The 19,482-nt window shown below is 40.5% G+C and overlaps 1 protein-coding gene across 6 annotated transcripts in view; it reads right to left on the bottom strand.

Moving 5' to 3' along the window:
- TNPO1 (transportin 1) overlaps positions 1-19,482 on the bottom strand; it is a 69,954-nt gene that overhangs the window by 37,069 nt on the left and 13,403 nt on the right. The window contains exons 1-4 of one of the 6 annotated variants that reach the window (XM_058827096.1): positions 15,917-18,445; positions 15,642-15,824; positions 15,353-15,466; positions 12,708-12,783 (exon numbers count right to left, since the gene is read on the bottom strand). In XM_058827096.1, the coding sequence (XP_058683079.1) occupies positions 12,708-12,783; positions 15,353-15,457 (181 nt within the window). In that variant the 5' untranslated portion in view covers positions 15,458-15,466; positions 15,642-15,824; positions 15,917-18,445. Of the gene's footprint in view, positions 1-12,707; positions 12,784-15,352; positions 15,895-15,916; positions 18,446-19,482 lie in introns of those variants that run through there. The other 5 variants (XM_058827094.1, XM_058827090.1, XM_058827092.1 and 2 more) reach the window with 5 other exon arrangements.

Below are 19,482 nucleotides of genomic sequence, written 5' to 3'. Positions count from 1 at the left end.
CAACCTTTTTTTAAAGTCATTACACCTTGTCCTATCACAATAAGCCTGGCTAAGAAGTTTGTCCCAATCATTCCTATATCTCCTTTTTCAGGTATTGAAAGGCTGCAATAAATTATCCTGAAAGCCTTATTTTTTCCATGCTGGATCACACCAGCTCTCTCAGCCTTTCCTTACTGTAGAGGTGTTCCAACCCTCCAATGTGGAGGCTAGCTTTGGAGCAAGCTGCAGGCCCCATGGCCTGCCAGCCCTGCCTGAGAAGCTAGCCTGGGAATTTCATGGGCGGATTCAAAACAATCCTCAAAGACAGAAAACAGCCTGCAGGTGCTGTTTGTCTGTCTTCTTGTTCTCCCTGCAGGAGAGGGTCAGGGGGTGGTGAACCCCACTGACCAATGATGGTAATGTAGCACTTTACTAACCAATAAGAGTTTCCTTTCTGTACTTTCCACTAATTAGTCTATATAACATAGCTGTAGCAATAAACTAGATTCTCTCCTGTTCTGACTCCCTTGAGAGTCCATGTCGTTCTTCCCGCCGTTCCCAATTACGACGACACTCCAATGGTCTTCGAGGCCCTCTTCTAGACCTGTTCCATGTCTTTCCCATGCTGTGCCTCTCCATCCACTGTCTGTGCATTTCCTTTTTGCTCTTCAGTTTGATGAGCAGGTCAAACATAACTTGCTAGACTGCTAAAAGAGCTCAGTGATTGGGATGAGAACATTTGCCCATTCACAAGCTGTGATATAATGATTTATGAGCATGGCTATATTTTGCTGTGATATCTTGTGATATTGGCAACATTAGATGTGAGGATGAGACTTTCTAAGGCAAAACTGCTTGTCAATCTCCATCTTAAAGCTGTAGTCTTTTTTTCAGAAATAAGCTGTCATTCTGTATTTTAACTATTGATATGGATTTACTATTACAAATACAAAACATGTATTGACAATGATTAGTGTTTCTGTTTCACATGAAGATTTTTGATGTGTTAATAAGACTCACTGTTAAAAGAGATAAAACCAGAAAAATAAGAATTCCACCAGAACTGTGTAATATGGGAAGCAGAAAATGAGCAATTTCTTCTGTCCTAATATATAAGAATATAGCATAAAAACAGCTTCACAAGCTCCTAGCAGAAAAAAAAATCCTGTTTTTTGTTTGTTTGTTTTTGATTCTAGACTATGCTTTACATGTAATACTTTTGACTCAAATGGATATGGCTACAATCACGTCAGGAGTGGAGCGATGGTATTTCAAAACATTCAGTTTATGTCAACATATAAATGACCTTGAAATGTAGACTGAAGTTAATCAGTGCTCTCCATTGACTTATGTGAGTCATGGAAAATAATTTAACCCAATTGCCTAAGCTTGGGAATGTCTGTAAGAGACCAAAACAGAGCTGGGAATGTTCTGTTGATACAGTTTTGCGTATTTCAGAAGTTACACTTCTGAAGATGATGGTGTAAATAAAATTGAACTGTGGACAATATGGGAGGAGGTACTGCTGGCCGAAAATAAACTTGTTGGTTAGTACATTTGAGTCAGTGTGGCAAGGTTTTGGTAGTGGAGTGGGACCTGCAGAGGTGACTTCTCTGAGAAGCTTCAAGAAGTGTCTCCCAAGTTCAACAGAACCAGCACCACATGGCTCCAAGATAGACCTGCTGCTGGCCAAGACTAAGCACATTAGCAATGGTGGGAAAACAGTAGAAAAGGAGGTGCCCACCTCTTCACTCTCAAGATGGGACTTGGGGAATAGGCATGAAGATGAGCCAGGCAAGGTTTAGGTTGGAGTTCAGGAAAAGGATTTTCAACCATAGGGTGGCTGTGTGCTGGAAGAGGCTCCCCAGGGAAGTGCTCACAGCACCAAGCCTGACGTAGTTCAAGAAGCATCTGTGTAACAGTTTCAGGCACCTGGTGAGATTCTTGGGGTGTCCCATTCAGGGCAAGCTAGACTCAATAATCCTGATGTATGCCCAGAGGAGGCTGTGACCCTATGGGAAACCTGCACTGGAGCAGTCTGTTCCTGAAGGACTGCACCCCATGGAAGGGATCCACACTGGAGCAGTTTGTGACGAACTGCACCCTGTGGGAAGGACTCATGTTGTAAACGCTTGTGGTGGAATTTCTTCTGTGGCAGGGAACCTCTCACTGGAACAGGGGGAAGTATGAGGAGTGCTCCCCCTGAAGAGGAAAGAGTAGCAGAGAGAACATGCGGTGAACTAACAACAGACCTCATTCCCTGTCCCCCTGCATCAGTGGGGGAGAGGAAGTAGAGAAAAGTGGGAGTTAAGTTAGGCCCTGGTGGAAGAGAGGTGTTTTTAAGATCTGGCTTTATTTGCCATAACCTTAATCTGATTTGATTGGTCATGAACTATTTCCCCAAGTCTGTGACAGTAACCAGTGAATGATCGCTCCCTGTCCTTATCTCAATCCAGGGACTTTTGTTATGTTCTCTCTCCCAAGTCCTGCTGAGGAAGGGAATTACAGAGCAGCTTTGACAGGAATCTGGCATCCAGCCAGATCAACCCACCACAATTAGTTTTGGAAGGTTTTGTATTCTAACTAATATTTACTACATATCAATCAGAATGCCAAATTCTGTATATCTCTACATACTTGAAAAACCAAGAAAAGGTTAAAGAACTACTGGTTTAATTTCTACTTTCAGCTTCTCTATCAAATGTCCAAAACCTGGTTGTCCCAGCACTTTTCCTCTCATGTAGTCTAATGTGTTGTCTCCTGATTCAGCAGCTAAACCAGTCCCAGAATTCTATCAAGAGCAGAATAATCATTAATAAGCAATAGGGATTTAGTATGATGAGAACAAGATTCACTGCAAGGTCCCAAACTATACAACAAATTCAGGACAGTGCTGTAGTTTGAGAACATTTTAAAAGTAATGTCATGCCTCTGGCATTTACTTTTTGAGGGTGGGGAGGAAGATGACATGGACTTTTGAGCTTAGTCAAGTGCATAGGAAAAGGAAATTATGACGTTCCCAATGGAACTTGCTTAGACAGCATCTGGCAGTGGATGAATACGGATGTAGAGTCATTAATCTATCTCAAGAAACTGCCTTGTCAGATGAGTAGAGGTTTTGTCACTCTCTGAATATCTCAAAGGTGAATCTTATATATTAAAATATGTGATAATCTATCATTTGAATAGTTGGTACACAAGGCTTACTTGAATGAGCAAACTCAGACTGTGTTATCAAAATGAGTAATTCAGAATTCTATTCAAACTGGTAAGTATTGGGAAGCACAAAATACAGGATACAACACTGGTGTTGTACTGGGTGCTGCACAGTGGAAATTTTGCTTAGTTTTACTTCTGTCTCTATCCTACAGGTACAGCTTAACAGAAAGTTGTGTGGTAGCATGCAAGTGTAAATGCTGGTTTTAAGGCCAGACTGCTTTGTTTCTCTGATACCCTTACCAGCCAGTGAAGCTTTTTCCCCTAAAATGACCACTTAATGAAAGCAAACCTCCTCATTTTTATTTCCTAAGTCTGTACTCAGTGTGCTGCTTCTTTTTTTTTCCCTTCATTTTGGCTGACTTTTGTGAACAATATCATCAGACTTCTAATTAGCAATATCAGTTTGCACTTTGGTAAACATCAGAGTATCTAGCTAAAATAAGAAAATAAAGAACACAGACCTGCTTTTTAATTCAATCCACTTTCATACATTTAATATTTTATTATTGTTATTATTTTAGGACCTTAGATTTTATTTTATTTTTTAATTTTCCTACACAAGAGTTCTTAACAGGAACTTTAGTTTTCAGTTTCTACCTACGACTTCATCAGTCTTCTTTCTTTATAGGGGAATGAGTATGAGAAAAACTGGGAGCTCTTAGCATTTTGCAACGTTCAAAGCTCCTGAGACTTAGAGTTTGCCAGTCAGAATTTTTTCTTATCAGTATTATATCTATTGATTCAAAGAAAAACATTTATCACTTGAAGTTAAGTGAATGCTTTTCCTTGTAGACATCGAACAAAATTTTTCCCATTGAATCTACACTTGCTTGAACTGCCAGTGTGTGACATTTTAGATGAAGCAGACAACTGCTGTAGGGCAAAGCAGTTATAAAATCCCTACACAGCCAGAGTGCAGACTGCACTCATTGTCACCTGGGATCGAGTGCTCCCTTAGCATATTGGCACAAGACACCAAGCAAGGCAGTTGACACAACTGAATTAAGGGATACCATCCAGAGTGGTCTGGACCAGATCAAGAATGAGTCCATGAGAATCTCATGAGGTTCAACAAGTCCAAGTGGAGGTGCTGCCCCAGATCAGAGCAGTCCCAGATATGAGTACAGACTGGAAGAAGAAGCCAGTGAGAGCAATCCTGTGTAGAAGAACTAGAGTCTGAAAAGCTGGACATGAGGCAACAATGTGTGCTGACAGCCCATAAAGCCAACTGCATCCTGGGCTGCATCTAAAGCAACATGGCCAGCAGCGTAAAGGAGGGGATTCTCTCCCTCTACTCTGTGCTTGTGAGACCCCATCTGCAGTGCGGCATCCAGCTCTGTTTTCTTCACCACAGGAAGGACAATAACCTGTTGGAGCAAGTCCAGAGGAGGGCCACAAAGATGATCAGACAGCTGCAACAGTTCTGTGAAGACAGCCTGAGACCTGGGGTTGTAAAGCCTGCAGAAGAGAACAACTTGGGGAGACCTCAATCGCTGCATCTCAGTACTTAAAAGAGGGAGAGTGACTTTTTTCACTGACAGTGGTAAGACAAGGGAGAAGATTTTTTAAACTAAAAGAGGAGAGATTAAGATTAGACGTTAGGAAGGAATTCTTTACTCAGAGGATGGCACAAGAACAGGTTGCCTAGAGAAGTAGTGGATGCCTCATCCCTGAAATTATTCAAGGGTCAGATAGGGCCCTGAGTAATCCGATATTGTGGATGGCATCTCTGCCTATGGCAGGGGAGTTGGAACTAAACTTGACTGTCTCTTTAAACTCAAATCACTCTATCTTTCTTTGATGATTATGTAATTCTGTCATGGCACAGTTGCTCCTCAATGTCTGTTGAAAGCAGAAGACCTTAGCTTCATGGGGGTTCTGAAGAGTGCATATCATGTTATTATAGGAGAAGAAAGGGGTTTAAAATGCTTTGCAAAAGCAGTAGTAATGCTTAGCCTGTTACTGGTATTAGCGTGAAACTGTGGAGTCAAGATGTGCCTTTCCTATGGACAGTAAAGATGCTCAGTTCTGGAGCTGGTAAAACATACTGTAGATATTATTACTTGTAGTACTGGAAGTATTTGGATTTTTGTCTTCTAGATTCCACTCTCTTGTGACACTAAAGGAAAGATGTTTTGATTTGTACATGAGCAGTGGTAATGGGCATTCCTTTATTTAAACAATTTGGCTTTATAAAAATGGTTGGCTATCCAATTACATCTGTCCCAGCACTGCAAGATAACATACATGCTGAAAAGCTTTATCATCCTAATGCCCCACAGTAAGTATGCTTTCTGAAAATCTAGAAAGAGGTGGTGAAATTGCTTCCTAGGAGCCTAAATCAGACACCAGCATACAGCCTTCCAAATAGGAGGCACTTCTGAAATGCATTGAATCAAATACAGCCATGTGAACAGAACCCCTTTAGAAACACTGGCAACACTTTTGCTTTCTGTAGGAAAACACCCCATAGGAGTGCTTGATGCTGGCATTTTAAATACACTTAGGTTTGATGTAAAAAAACAATCAAACATCACTATGAGAGCTGGCTTTTTAAAAAAGCATAAAAAGAAATACCCATTGCAGCAGACTACATTCAGCTTGTAAAGAAACATTAAGGAAAGGCTTGAAACAGCTGATCAAATACCTCCACCTTACACCTATAGATTTATTTAAAGGCCGAAACAGATCTTATACTAAAACAAATCAAAAACAGCTCTTATACTACTTAAATCACTTGAACTTCAGACAATGGCATAGCAATTCTTTCCTTGTATGGGCTTTAGAGACAAGGAGAGAAATAACAATGGAGACTTCATACTCTTGATTCTGGATCATAATAAGGAATTCCTGGGAAGTGTTCCTGAAGCATTTAATCACCTAACAAACCCACAATTTAATTCAGTTTATTTCAAGACTTTAAATAAAGAAATAATCTGTTAGGAGAAGACTTTCCTTACACCTGCACTACCAAATCCCCAAAGAAGCATGGAAAGAAATAATTAACGAGCATATTGGGGAAAGCCATGAAATTTTTACTAACCTTACAAAATTAATTATCTCACAATACATATACTAAGTAAGTCTGCTGATAATGCTAAATTGGGAGGGGCTGCTAACTTCTTCAAAGGCAGAGAGGCCCTGCAGAGAGACCTTAGTAAATTGGAGGGTTGGACAATCACCAACTGTATGATGTTCTAATGAGTGCTGGATTCTGCACTGGGGATGGGGCAGCCCTGGATGTGCACAGGCTGGGGAATGAGATGCTGGAAAGCAGTGCCACAGAGAGGGACCTGAGGGTCCTGGTTTGAGGCAAGCTGAACACGAGTCAGCAGTGCCCTGGCAGCCAGGAGGGCCACCCGTGTCCTGAGGACATCAGGCACAGCATCAACCAGGCAAGGGAGGGGATTGTCCTGCTCTGCTCTGTTCTACTCTGGGGCAGCCTCACCTCGAGTGCTGGAGACAGCTCCGCGTGCCACAATAGCCTAATGTAAAGCTATAGAGTGTCCAAAGGAGGACTACAAGGATGGTGAAGGGCCTCAAGGGGAAGGCGTGTGAGGAGCAGCTGAGGTCACATAGTCAGTTCAGCCTGGAGAAGACTGAGGGGAGACCTCATTGCTGTTACGGCCTCCTTGTGAGGGGAAGAGCAGGGGCAGGCACTGATTTCTTCTGTGGTCACAGTGACAGCACCTGAGGGAATGGCTTGAAGTTGTGTCAGGGGAGGTTTACGTTGGATATCAGGAAAAGGTTCTTCACCCAGATGGTGGCTGAGCACTGGTAGAGGCTCACCAGAGAAGCAGTCACAGCACTGAGCCTGAAAGAGTTTAAGTATTTGGACAGCGCTCTCAGGAATATGGCGTGATTTTTGGGGGTATCTGGTGCAGAGCCAGGAGTTGGACTCTATGAACTTTGGGAATGAGTCCCTTCCCACGCTGGATATTCTAGAATTCTACTCTTTCCCTTAAGATATTTAGGCAACTCAATTATTAGATTTATGCACTGCTTAGTAAAACTCAGTCTTTTTGTAATTCTTCTGTATCTGAACTTCAGAGAAGAAAATGCTTTGCTGTTGTTAAGTAGGACACTATGTAGGGTATGCAGATGCAGCATTTTAAACTGTAAAGGCATATTTCAGAATGGTAATGCAATCAGCTTCACTGCTTGACAACTATTTTTGTATATTTATTAATGATATGGATAAGGAGAATGACTGTACTGGGGAAAAGTGGTAGGGGAGCTTTCATTTTAATTTAACAATTAAAGCTCCTGAATCACTTTTCTGGATTAATCCTTCTCATCAAAGATGTCTTCTTGAAATGGGTATCTGGCAAATTGACACATAATCTCACATCATGGTCTTTTTCTTGCTCAGCTTCAATTATCTTTCAACACCAACACTGTGATCAAGAAAGATCCTAATGGAATGGATTCATCAAAACTGCTCTCTGGATCAAGTTTAAATTTCAAGACTCATCTAGAAAGCATTCACAACAAACCCATGTGATCATTTTGAATTCCAGTATTATCTTATAAAAAGCTCTTTCGAATTATATGTGCAAAACTAGATTATTAGTGTTATGATTACCAGAATATAAATTACCATCTGTGAAAAGCTTGGTAGAAACAAAAACTTGGTGAGGGAGGGAGAGAAGGGAGTAGACTGAGGACAGGACCAGTCTCTACGGTAATGTTCCAGATCAAAGTAAAGTACTCTGAATGACTAGGTCATCACATGAACAAGACCAAGAACTGCAGAGACCATGCTCTTCTCCCTTCAACTGGTTTATAAAAATCCAAAGTATTTTGGAAATAAGCTCAAAAGGCCATCCTTAAAACCTGTGACAAAAACAGGACTAAAGTAGTGCTCCCAGTTTTAGCTCATTCACCTTCAGAATAAAAGATCATTTTAAGGACTCTGATCCTTGACTGCAATAGCCTTAACGCCACTGACTGTGACCAATTAATCCACTGAGATAACAGTTTGTGGAGAATAAACAGTAGAGTTCCCATATTTGTATGGGGTGAAGAGTCAATCACTAAACACCTTCACAAGATCACAATTGTGTAACTACAACAGACTAGACAACTAAAGTTATACAAGCCAGCAGAAAGTATCAGGACCATTATGCATTTCTCTCAATATTTTGCCATTAGCATAAGGACCTGCTGAGAGCCCAGTAGACAAGAGGGGGAAATGAACACAGAACTTTACAGAAATGATACAAAACTAACCATGTCCCATCTGGGGCCATGGACATCATCCTTCAATAATTTAGTGCAAGCTACATCCAACTCCAATTCACAGATTTTAGGATGCTGTTAGGAATAAAGTGTGGTGTAATTCTGCACTTACACTAAGCAGAAAACACGAGAAAGTTGATGAAGTTGTCCTACAACAGGACACTGCAAATTAAGAAGGGTGCTATTTCTGTCTGCCTATTTTAGAGTAGAGGGAGAAAGAAATATCTTACAAACATTGATTTAAAGAAGGCATAAACAAAGCAAGTTTTCATTCAGGCAACTTTGGAAATTTCACCATTACAGTCAACAAGGTCTGAAACAAACTCAGCACTTCTGCTTGCAGTATGAATTGTCCATATTATGACATCTGGAGGTTCTGACCTGCCTCGGGCTTCATATACCTTGGAAAACTGCCTCAATACACCTTAAACAAAGAAGAATGGGTCTCAGCAAGACAGTAAAGAGGTTGAAATTAGGAAAATGCATACTTTCCTTCAAAGAAACATACTTGGACTAGGGATGCAATAATGCAAACAAGGAAAGGGGGATTTAGATGTGTGACTTGGATCAAAGAAGGGAAGATGCAGTTAAATGAAAAAAGCAACAACAGAAGCAGAACTGATGCTTCCATATAGCACTAGACTGTTTCAGTCGACCACACAAAATCCAGAAAATTATCTGAGAAGCAGAAGCAACGTGCATACAACAGCCCAGAAAACAAATTATTACCAGAATACAGAAGACTACAGGATTCTGAGCTCACCTCAGAGAACACTGGAAAAACAAAACCACAAACCCAACACTAAGGACAGGGCAGTGTGACTACATTATCTGTGACGTTTACCTTCCAATACAAGAAGGAGCAACTATACTAACAGTGCCTACAAGTAATATTTTTATTTACAGATAAATTAGTAAAACAACTCTTTTTTTCATTCAAACTACTTTTCAGTTAGTCTGGACTCCATATTACCTACCTAAGGAAGATATCTAAGCACCATATTTCATGGGAAGTACACTCTAGAGATCTTTATGTTAAACTTAAACAGCTTAGGATCTTACTTTATTTCATCAGCCTGCCTACTGTCTAAATGAATGCTGTTTCCTTAACAAGTTTTATATTGTGATGTTTTTAACATGGGGGTATTTTAACATGGGGTATTTTTTTAACATCTGTGTTTCATCCAGATTCCCAACTCTATCTTTACAAATGCACATTGGTTTTAAAATAAACAAAAGAAACAAATGCTCAACAAACAAAAAAGCCAAAAAACCCAAACAACAACCAAGAACCCCAACAAAAACCCCACAAACAAAAACAAAACAAACAAGAAAAAACCCCACAACCAAACCCAAAAAACAAACCCAAAAAACCAAGAAAGAAATTAAGTACTTAAACCTTGGGCATACACATGCTGTAGCAGCTAATTAGGCCATATATTTTCACTGATGAAACAGCAGCAGGGCATTCCTGCTTCCAGAAAGACACTAGCTTAACAAGCTTTGACAGGGACCAGAAAAATTTAAAAACCAAGAAAATCCCTACTTACATGTAGGCTTGTCACAATAGGTCTTAAACCAGTAAGTCACAGGTATTCACAAACAGAAGCCTGACAGAACTAAGAGTAGAGGAAAAGAACGTAATAGCTTGTTCAACTGAATAATAATGGTACTAAAACAAAGCAAATTTCCTACACGTAAGGTTTACTTAAGTATCTTAAAGGCAGGGTTCAGTGAAATCCAGTTTTGTAAATGAAAGATTGTGGTTGCAAAAGAAGTTTTCTTGAAAAGTTAATTGTCCACAGAGGTGTAAGACTCAGGTCAAAGGTAAGTTGGTGCAATCTTCACTGCAGTAGACACACATTCACACATTAACACACATTTCAACCAACAAAATTACAGAATTCCCACATTCAGGAGCTGTCACCTAAATGTATCCTTAAGCACCATTTTCTCAGCAGAAGTTTCAACAGTAGCAAAAACTGAATCAAAGTTCAGTTCCATCTGCTACCAAGCAGAGATCTTTTTCTCCTAGACTATGAAAACAACTTAATTTTTATTGAATAAGCTGTCAGAGATGTTATAAGCCTATTTTCATTGCTCCTTTTGCTGGAATAGTATGGACACAATAAAAACATGAACTTCTATTAGAATGAATATCTATGCTTTGGTCTGTGGCAAGGCCATAAAGACAGACAGCCAACAGAACCCACTTCAGGAGGCACAAAAACCAGAATGCTTTCTGAGTCCTAGTGAAGACAGGTATCTACCAGGATGAGTCCACCCAAGTATTGTAGCTGTTGACCAGCAGTTCTAACAGTCTCATTACCATACTTGAGCATGAGGGAAGGTGAAGGGCTGTTGGTTGGATTCAAAGGAAACCAAATCAACAGTCTTCTGCCATTCTTCATGAGTCCTACCAAAGCAAGGCAACAGAATTTGAATGCTTAGAACTCAGAATTTGGCAAACATTATGAAAAATACCAAGACAGACTTGGTTATTGTATCTTCGATATTTTGCACATTTCCAGAAATAGAAATACAAAGTTAAAAAATAGGTGCTTTGGACAAAAGGTTATGACCCTAAAACTGTCATGATTCAGGACAAGAGATCACCAAAGTAAGAGATGCTTTCCAACAGTCTCACAAAAGACCTGATGTATTTGTGAGAGGTATCAATGCAATCTAATCCAAAACACCTCTCCCTGGAAGTTAGCTTACTACTTCTTCCCAACCTGCTTGGCTCCTCAATCTGCCAGAACACACCTTTTCCCCCCTCACATAAAACAGCTATACAAAACCATTTTATAACAGCTAGCATTTCCTAACTTTCATCCAATTCTAGAGGCTGATGTGATTAAACATAACAAAGGGAAAAGATGACTACTGAATACTTGAAAGAATTCTGTTAGGAAGACAGATCTTAACACACCACTAAATGCCAAACATCTTTGACAATCTTGAACCTCATGCTCAAATGGTGAATGAAGAAAGTGAAATTAGGAAGATGTGTTAGTGTCAGAAAATTCACAGACAGAAAAAAATAAGTGAAACATCCTTCTTGTCACATCCTTTGTACAGATTCCATATCCCACTACTGGAATTGCTTTGAATTTTTCTGGTAATGGTATAAAGGATATGATATCTACATTGGCACCTTATTCAAAGATTCAGTATCCTGGCTGACTCAAGTCTTGAAAATGCTCTCAGATTTAAGGTACTCCCCCCAAGACTTTACAGATTATTAGGTGATTTCCTTCTGAGAACACACAGAAGCACTTAGATATATACTCTAGCCTTCAAACAGGAAAATATACTTTCATACTCCTCTCTGTTTCCCTCCTCCTAAAATAAGCTGATAAAACCAAAACAGTACTTAAAATGTAGACAAACATTCTTGACAATTCTTTGAATGTTACAGGGCCACACATAATTAAAATCTAATTCAAAGGGAAAAAGCAAGTGTTCACAAAGATGTGAAACACCAAACAGCAGAAAAAGCACTAGCAGCAGAACACTAAAGAAAAAAATCTAGAAAACAACCCGAACAACCAAACACAATTACAAACAAATGTAAAGAAACAAATGTGCTAAAGCAGACCTTGAAACAAATTTCCTTTCTCTACCAATGACATCTCAAAATAATAGCTATAGTGTACTGAAAAGAAAATCTTTCACACACCCTGAGCACAAAGGAATTGGCAGAATTTACCAACTGGTAGAGGCCATACACAGTGCCATATATAGTCTGTATGGTAATGTCCGTAACAATTAAACAACATGATTGATTTCTAACTGTATTTTACTACAATTAAATTTTCAGAATGAAGATTATGACAGACATCTTGGACAACTCTAAATACATAGTCTTCAAAGTATTTAGCAGTCTCATTACTATGAAGATAATTATCGTAATTGAAATTAGCAGTATGCTTTATAATATATATAGACATGATTCATCACAGTTATTCCACAACTTTACTGCAGTACAATAAAGGCATGATGTGCTAACATTTTTCAGAAGATTTCACTGGCCATTTAGAAGGGATTCCATTCTAAGATTGATACTACAAATATGAATAAATTATCAGATTTTTTTCTCCCCACAAAGACCACTGAGTGCATAAGGGAATTTTACATGACTATGGACAGCTCAACCAGCCAGCAAACTGACTAGAGTCAGCTTTCTATTTCTTTGAAGCTAAATAATACTTTATTTTAAAGGCCGAAAAAAATAAAATAAAACAATTACTATCTCAAGAACTTACCTTCAGACTTCAACTTTGTAAGAACGAAAATCAGGTAGTTGTTGAAATCTGGATACTGATTGAGTTGTTCTAGTTTCTGAAGAGAGAAACTGTTAAGGAAAATTGAATCTTTACATACAACATTTATAGCTTTCTGGATACAAAGATTATTGTATTTGTTTTGTAGTGGCTCTGAGTATAAGCTCAGAATATACAGAGTATGAACAACCCAAAAACAGTTTTTGTAATTTTCTTACTGAAACAATAGCTTTTACTTATGGGTAAAGTCTAAAAATAATCCATGGACAGACATAAAATTTAACACCCTTTTAAGATCCTTAAAAATATCTGTAAAGCTGTATCACTGGAACAGGCAGCTGTACATTAACAACTGTGTAGTCAAATGGATCAAAAAGTAACAGAAAGGAAAAGAAATAACAGAAAGAGCAGTATTTAATAGAAACTTAATGAGAAAACACTTAATTGGTCTTAGAAGTGAAGACTAGGTCTTCGACGACTTTTCGTAACTTCTTCATACACTTAACTATTCCTTTTTTTATTCAACAAAATATACAATAAATAAATTTGAAAAACATCTGAAACCATACCAATTTATAACTTTACTAACAAAGGGTTTTAGGTAACCTGTACCTCCCACTTCATTATATTTGACATCTAAAAACCCAAGTGTGCTAAAACAGCACCATAAAGAAACAGCATTACAAAATATACACACAGCTTTTTTTATTTTTTTACAGAAATTATGGACTAAGTACTTTAAATTTGAAATCATTAATCACAACTCTGCTCGGACATACTATTAAATAAATCCTAGAATACAACAGATATCACAATTTTTTGTGTGTGTGTGTGGAAACAGTCTCAAAGGACATGCATCATTTTTTTTTTTTTTTTTTAAATTATAGGACATAGCCTGTCAATTGTATTAGATAATTTTCCCAAATGTATAATACACTGGTAAAACCATCCCATTTCTCTAACCTTTACGAGACAACATATGAGGACCTACTGTAAAGCACAGGTATCGACACAGCAAGGAGTTTTCACTACCACTTAAAAAGAATTTCAAGCATCAGTTGAAGGGACTTTTTGTTCAGTCAAGTTCTATACATCAAGATAGCATCACATATACTGCCCATCCTATATATATGATGCTATAGCTCAATAAGCAAACCAGATGTAATTAAATTATTTGAAGCAAAGCTTTAAAATGTAATTCACACTAAAGCTACACTATAAACACTGTTCCTATAAACATTTTGATATTTTAAATACTAAAGAGCAGCGGTTTAAGCTTGGGGTATTATCAGAACACTGCTTCTTTAGACTCTTCTGTTTAGGATTTTTCAAAGTAAGCAATCATATTTTAAAAATTTAAAACACAGCTGAAAGAACAAGATGATCAAGATGAAATCGATCTTCACCTTTCAGACAGAAGAGGCCTTCCTGAAATTCCCTGCATTTGCTACAAAAGTCCGTAAGTGGACCAAATTTGGCTGAAACACTTAATATAAATATATACAGACACGCATATATTCTTACCTACTTAAACAAATTCTGTTGCTTTCTGGAGACCTTCAAGAAAATACCTTAAATAAAAGGAGATCTAAATAACAAATTCATATCCTTCATAGAATTTCAGCACTTCTATAAATTTCAAAGCACTTATGGCTAGCTCAAGGAGCAGGACACAGTAGATCAGGCCTTTATTTTTTAAGGCCTATGCTTCTATTAGTCTTAATTTAAAGTTTTGCGTTCACAATCCTTGCTTCTTAAAATCTTGCTATTCTTTACTTCTACAATGAAGAGTGAGTGGGGGGGGGGGCGGGGGGAAGGGAGGAAGAGGGGCAAGGGAATAAAAACCATCAATCCACATCAACACCAAATGTACTGCAAAGCACTACAAGAAAGCACGTAATGTAGAGCTCCCCTTTTTCGTGAATTCTAACGAGCCGAGTTTCAGGATCAGGCTTCCAGGCAAATAAAAACATCCTCACCACGTACCAAAATGCGCAGTGTCAGAGCCAGCAGGCCCACGAGGGCGCGCAGGCAGCGGCTCTGCCAGCGGCACTACCCCCACCAGCTACGGTTTTCACCTCGAATCCCGTTGCCAGATTACTTCCAGAGCCCCCTCCTCGCCCCTCTCTGCCGTGGGGACGGTGGGCACACCGCGCGGGGCACCCGCGGCCCCCTCGGCGGGACCCGCCGGGCCGAGGGCCCCGTTCCCGCCTGACCGCCCTGGGGGCTGGGCGGGGGAACCCGAAAGAGCGGCGGATATCGGCGGAGACGCGCCAGTGAGCAGGCTTTTAAAATAAATAAATAAATTGAAAAATAATAAAAGCCCCCCACGGCCAAACCCAACGCAGCCCTTGTCTCTGGGCTTGCAACAGGTGCCCAGCGCACGCCGGGTGAAGGCGGCCCCGCGGCCCACAGGCCGCCCCGGCGGTTCAAACGCCGCGCCACGGCCGCCCGCTCCGGCCAGGGCTCGGCCCCCCGCGTTGAGGCGGCTCCGCGGCTGGGCCGAGCCGGGCAGGCCCGGCTGCCGCAGCGCCGGCCCCGCTGCCGCGCAGGCCACGCTCCCCCCGCCCGCCTTCGGCGGCCCCCGGCCCACTCTCGGGGCCCCCCCAAGCCTCGGCCAAGGATACTTGTTGCACGGCTCTCTGCGTCGTGGTGTCCGGGGACTGGGACTCCTTGAGCAGCTGCAAGATCTGCTGGAGCCCCTGCTCGTCGGGCTTCCACTCGTACTCCATCTTGGCTGTCTGGAAAACAGCAGACAACAGGCGGTCGCGGTTGGCGGCGCGGCAGGGCCCGGGCGGGGGCGGGCGGAGATGAAGGAAGGCCGGGCCAGGGAAGAGGTGCGGCAATGCCCTCTCCGCTCCGGCTCTCGTGCTCCCACGCACCCCAGCAGCTGCCGGATAGACGTAGGACACCGACCTGTTCCCGCTGCCTCCGCGCCGAGCAGCGACTGAGTCACGACGAATTTGTGATCCGGACCGAAGAGCCGCCTCGCGTCCTGCTGGGTCCTAGTGCCGGGCACGGCTCCGCCCGCCCGGGCCGTCTCTGGGCCGCCGGCGCCGCCGTCCGCCTCTCCCCGGTGCGTCCCACACTGCCGGGAGCCTGCGGGCGACAGAACGCGAGCACCTCAATCCTGGGATTTTACCGACGGGAAACGAGCAGCCCACGCCCCCCACCCGAGAACAGACAGAAACCTCCAGCAAATGAGACAGGCGAGGGGCGAAGGGGCGCCCCGGGCCCGGCCCAGCCCCCTGGGACAGCGCCCGGCAGTGAGTGGGGAGGCTCCCGCCTTCCCACGGAAGTGAAGTGCAGGCGCGAAACCAGACCTCGGCGTCCGGAACGTGGTACCTGCTACACTTCTACGTCATTTGTCTGAGTGCTGAGCAGATCTCAGAAGTTCCTAATTCCACATGTAAAGAGGGAACAGGACGAAGTACGCAGGGAAGTAAGGGAAAGCTGGGACGTACAAACTCCAAAGAAACTGCTTTGAATACCTACAAAAGTATCTGAAACTTAGACCCAAAATATATCACGCGAGATCTTGGGTTAAAATTGACAATTTAGATACATATATACATATGTATATATGAAAAATATGCATTACACGTGTACGTATATAGTTATTTTTACGTATTATACTAAGAGAAGAAAGAACACATGCTGTTTAAAACTGGTCTAAAACGTCAAAATGAAAGCCAGTAATTCCCTGGTTTATTTAAAATAATCTTACTTTTAGTCACTGTGTTTGTAAGCACCTCACTTGACGTGAAAACTAGTTTCTGCTGCTTCTGCTGCAGTATAAAACATTGCATGTCTCAGCCGTAACTATTCAGAGGCACTGAGGAGAGGCAACAACACTGATTCCCAAGGGTGCATCCCAGCTACTTTGCTATATGGCTCTTTGTCTCACCTCCCCAACAATGACTGTCCAGTCCAAGTGTCCTTAGCTAGCTTTCCTTCTATTACTATGTGATGATATTCTTGAAGGAGACAACAAAACTTGTTGTCTCCAACAAAACAGCAAAAGAAGCCATCATAGGCAAGAAGCTGGTTAGTGTACTTATACTACGTATGTGGATAATGAGTACAGTGAAAGAGATTTTTTGATGAACCAGGAAAGAGTGCACACTGGAGTAGGAAGTAGAGAAATATGTAGAGAAGTACTCTGTGTAGCATACAAGATAAAAGCAATGGAGAGAACAAAAGCAGCTTATAAAAACCAAAAAACAAACCAGAAATGAAATCTATTTATTAAGCTCTTCTATTTTAGAAACTGCTGTAGTTATCACAGAACTTTTTGGGAGACTACAAAAGCTGAGCACCTCTTGAGAGTTTACAGCACCTAAACAGGATGAAGTCAGTAAGATAGGTACATAAAGACATGCCACTACTTAGTAGGAAATAATAGGCTTAAGATTTACATGAGATTTTTCTGATCAGAATGAATCTCCACTCATTTCCTTCTAGTCAAAAGAAAAGGATTTTGAATCAGACCATTAAAACTGATGTTAATGGCTCACACTGTGTATGGGCAGGAGATACCTTTCTAGGATGCATGCATAGCTGCAACAAATGAAAGCTGAAGTCCAACAAATCAGGGAAGAGATAATGTAGGCCTCATCCACCTAACTGTGCCTTAGCAGTAAGACTGTAGAAACTTGATTTTTCTTTGAGACTTCTGTCCCGCCTCTATCAAGTTTGTTTGAACTTGATTAGAGCTTTGAAAGTTACTATTCAGAAATTATGACACAAGGATTGTATCTGTCCAATATTATCTGGAAACCAAGTGTGCTGAAGGAGAACATTAAAGATGGGAAAAAGGGAAAAGATCAGAGGGGAAGAGACAGAACAGGAAAGAGCAGGTAGAGAAGCATGCCATAATTAGCATCCATAACTAAGAACAATGTAGGTTTCCTTTCCAAGAATGTAACTAGAACTCAATCAATCCTGGTAAGAATTTCCACTTCTGCAGTGGAAGGGACAGGAAAAGGCGTACAAATTGGAGCCTCTATAGAAAACCTCTAGTGGAGATGTCTAAGTGCTTTATATCATCATCCTCCAGGACAGGTAAGAGTAATTTATGAGACATTATCAAGAGGAGAAGGTATTCTGTAAGATGAGGCATCTCCTGCCACTTCTATGTATGAAACGTGGGTGAAACTTGAGGAGGAACCTATCTCTAGTCCTCCAAATTATGTAAGGAAGCAGAAGAAGTCAAAATAATTTTACTGAGACAAGAAAAAAAACTTCAGGTTTAAAGAATTACGAAAAAAAAAAAAAAGATAAAATTGCTTATTTCTGTATGCTTTGCATTTATATATCTGTATTCTTTGCCTTTTTTGTTTTCTATTACCTGTTTTCTCCAAGAAAGAATCTCGCATAGAAAGGAAATCAATGTTAAACAAAGTACCGAGGTATGCATGCTACCCTCCAAAACACAGCCTGATTCATCCCACTTGATCAGCAAAATGCAGCAGAACTAAATTTGACACACTTCATCTATATATGTTAAGATTACAGAAGTTCTCTGAAGACAGAAGCCTTGTACAAATGCTGAGGAATATTTGACTTCTCTGTTACCGAGGCTTCAAATGTCATGCACTAGCCATGCACTGTTGTAACAATGTGTAATACTGAAAACAAACAAACAAGCCAAACAATTACATGGCAAAACACTAAACTATATCTTAAGATATAAGGACCTTGCAATTTTCTACTGAAGTGTCCACAAAAAGTCAATAAATTTTTTTCTATCTTCTGTTTTTTTGATTCTTCCATTTCTCTCACACAATTCCCCCTTAATTCAGGCTGAAATGACACATCTAGCATACAAGGAAACAAAAGAAATGGCTACAATATGTACTACTACTAAAGGATTAAAAATCCAAGTTTTTTAGAGTCGTAGCTGTGAATGTACAAGAAAGGCTTTGATTCTTGCATCTTCCCAAGGTGATTAACCCAACTTTTTTTCCGCAAAGTGTCTTTATCATCACATTAGAGTGCATTTGGTGCTAGGTCTTTTCATCTCTCTTGTTGCTTTTCATTGTGTTATAAACAGATACTAACAGGAACTTGGATTAGAATCTGGTTTTTGATAAACAACATGTATTAATTGACAGTTGAAACTCAAAACACACAAAGACAGATCAAGTAGGAGATTCATAATAGCATACCCACCCCATCCCTCCATAGTCTCAGTGCACTTAGAAAATAACCAGGAGACCGGTGCAAATCCCTCCCAACAATCAACCAGAAAAGAGACTGAGATCTGCACTGCTAGGAAGATGTCCCATCCCTCAAATGCCATGGACTCCAAGCTGTACATTTGGAAACTACAATTTGTCACTCAGTGGTTTTGAAACCAAATACTTATTCTCTAATAAAAATTAATTCTCAAAATAGTCTTAATTTCAGAACTGTTACAGTTTCAGCCACTTTACCCTTTAGAAAATTTTCCCCATTCTTTAGTTCTATTTTTTTTTTTTTTTTTTAAATTTTGAGAGAATTCTAATAGCAACCTTCTTGTAATAAAATTCAGGCATTTTAATCCGTAACATTGGTATTTAATAATGGTAATCAATCATTGATTACCCTTTAATAATGGTAATCAATTGCTAAGATCGAGCCTTCTGAATTTCCATACAAACTGCTCATAGTGTTTCTCTGCGTAGGGTTCTATGCACAGAGGAAATAACAGATGTTCCATAATAGCTTTCTGTGTAAACCCTTTTATGTCAAGCTAAGAGTAATGTAGATTAAG

The sequence above is a fragment of the Poecile atricapillus genome, chromosome Z, assembly GCF_030490865.1.
Source record: "Poecile atricapillus isolate bPoeAtr1 chromosome Z, bPoeAtr1.hap1, whole genome shotgun sequence".
Taxonomy (NCBI): domain Eukaryota; kingdom Metazoa; phylum Chordata; class Aves; order Passeriformes; family Paridae; genus Poecile; species Poecile atricapillus.
This window is presented reverse-complemented; position numbering and strand designations above follow the sequence as displayed.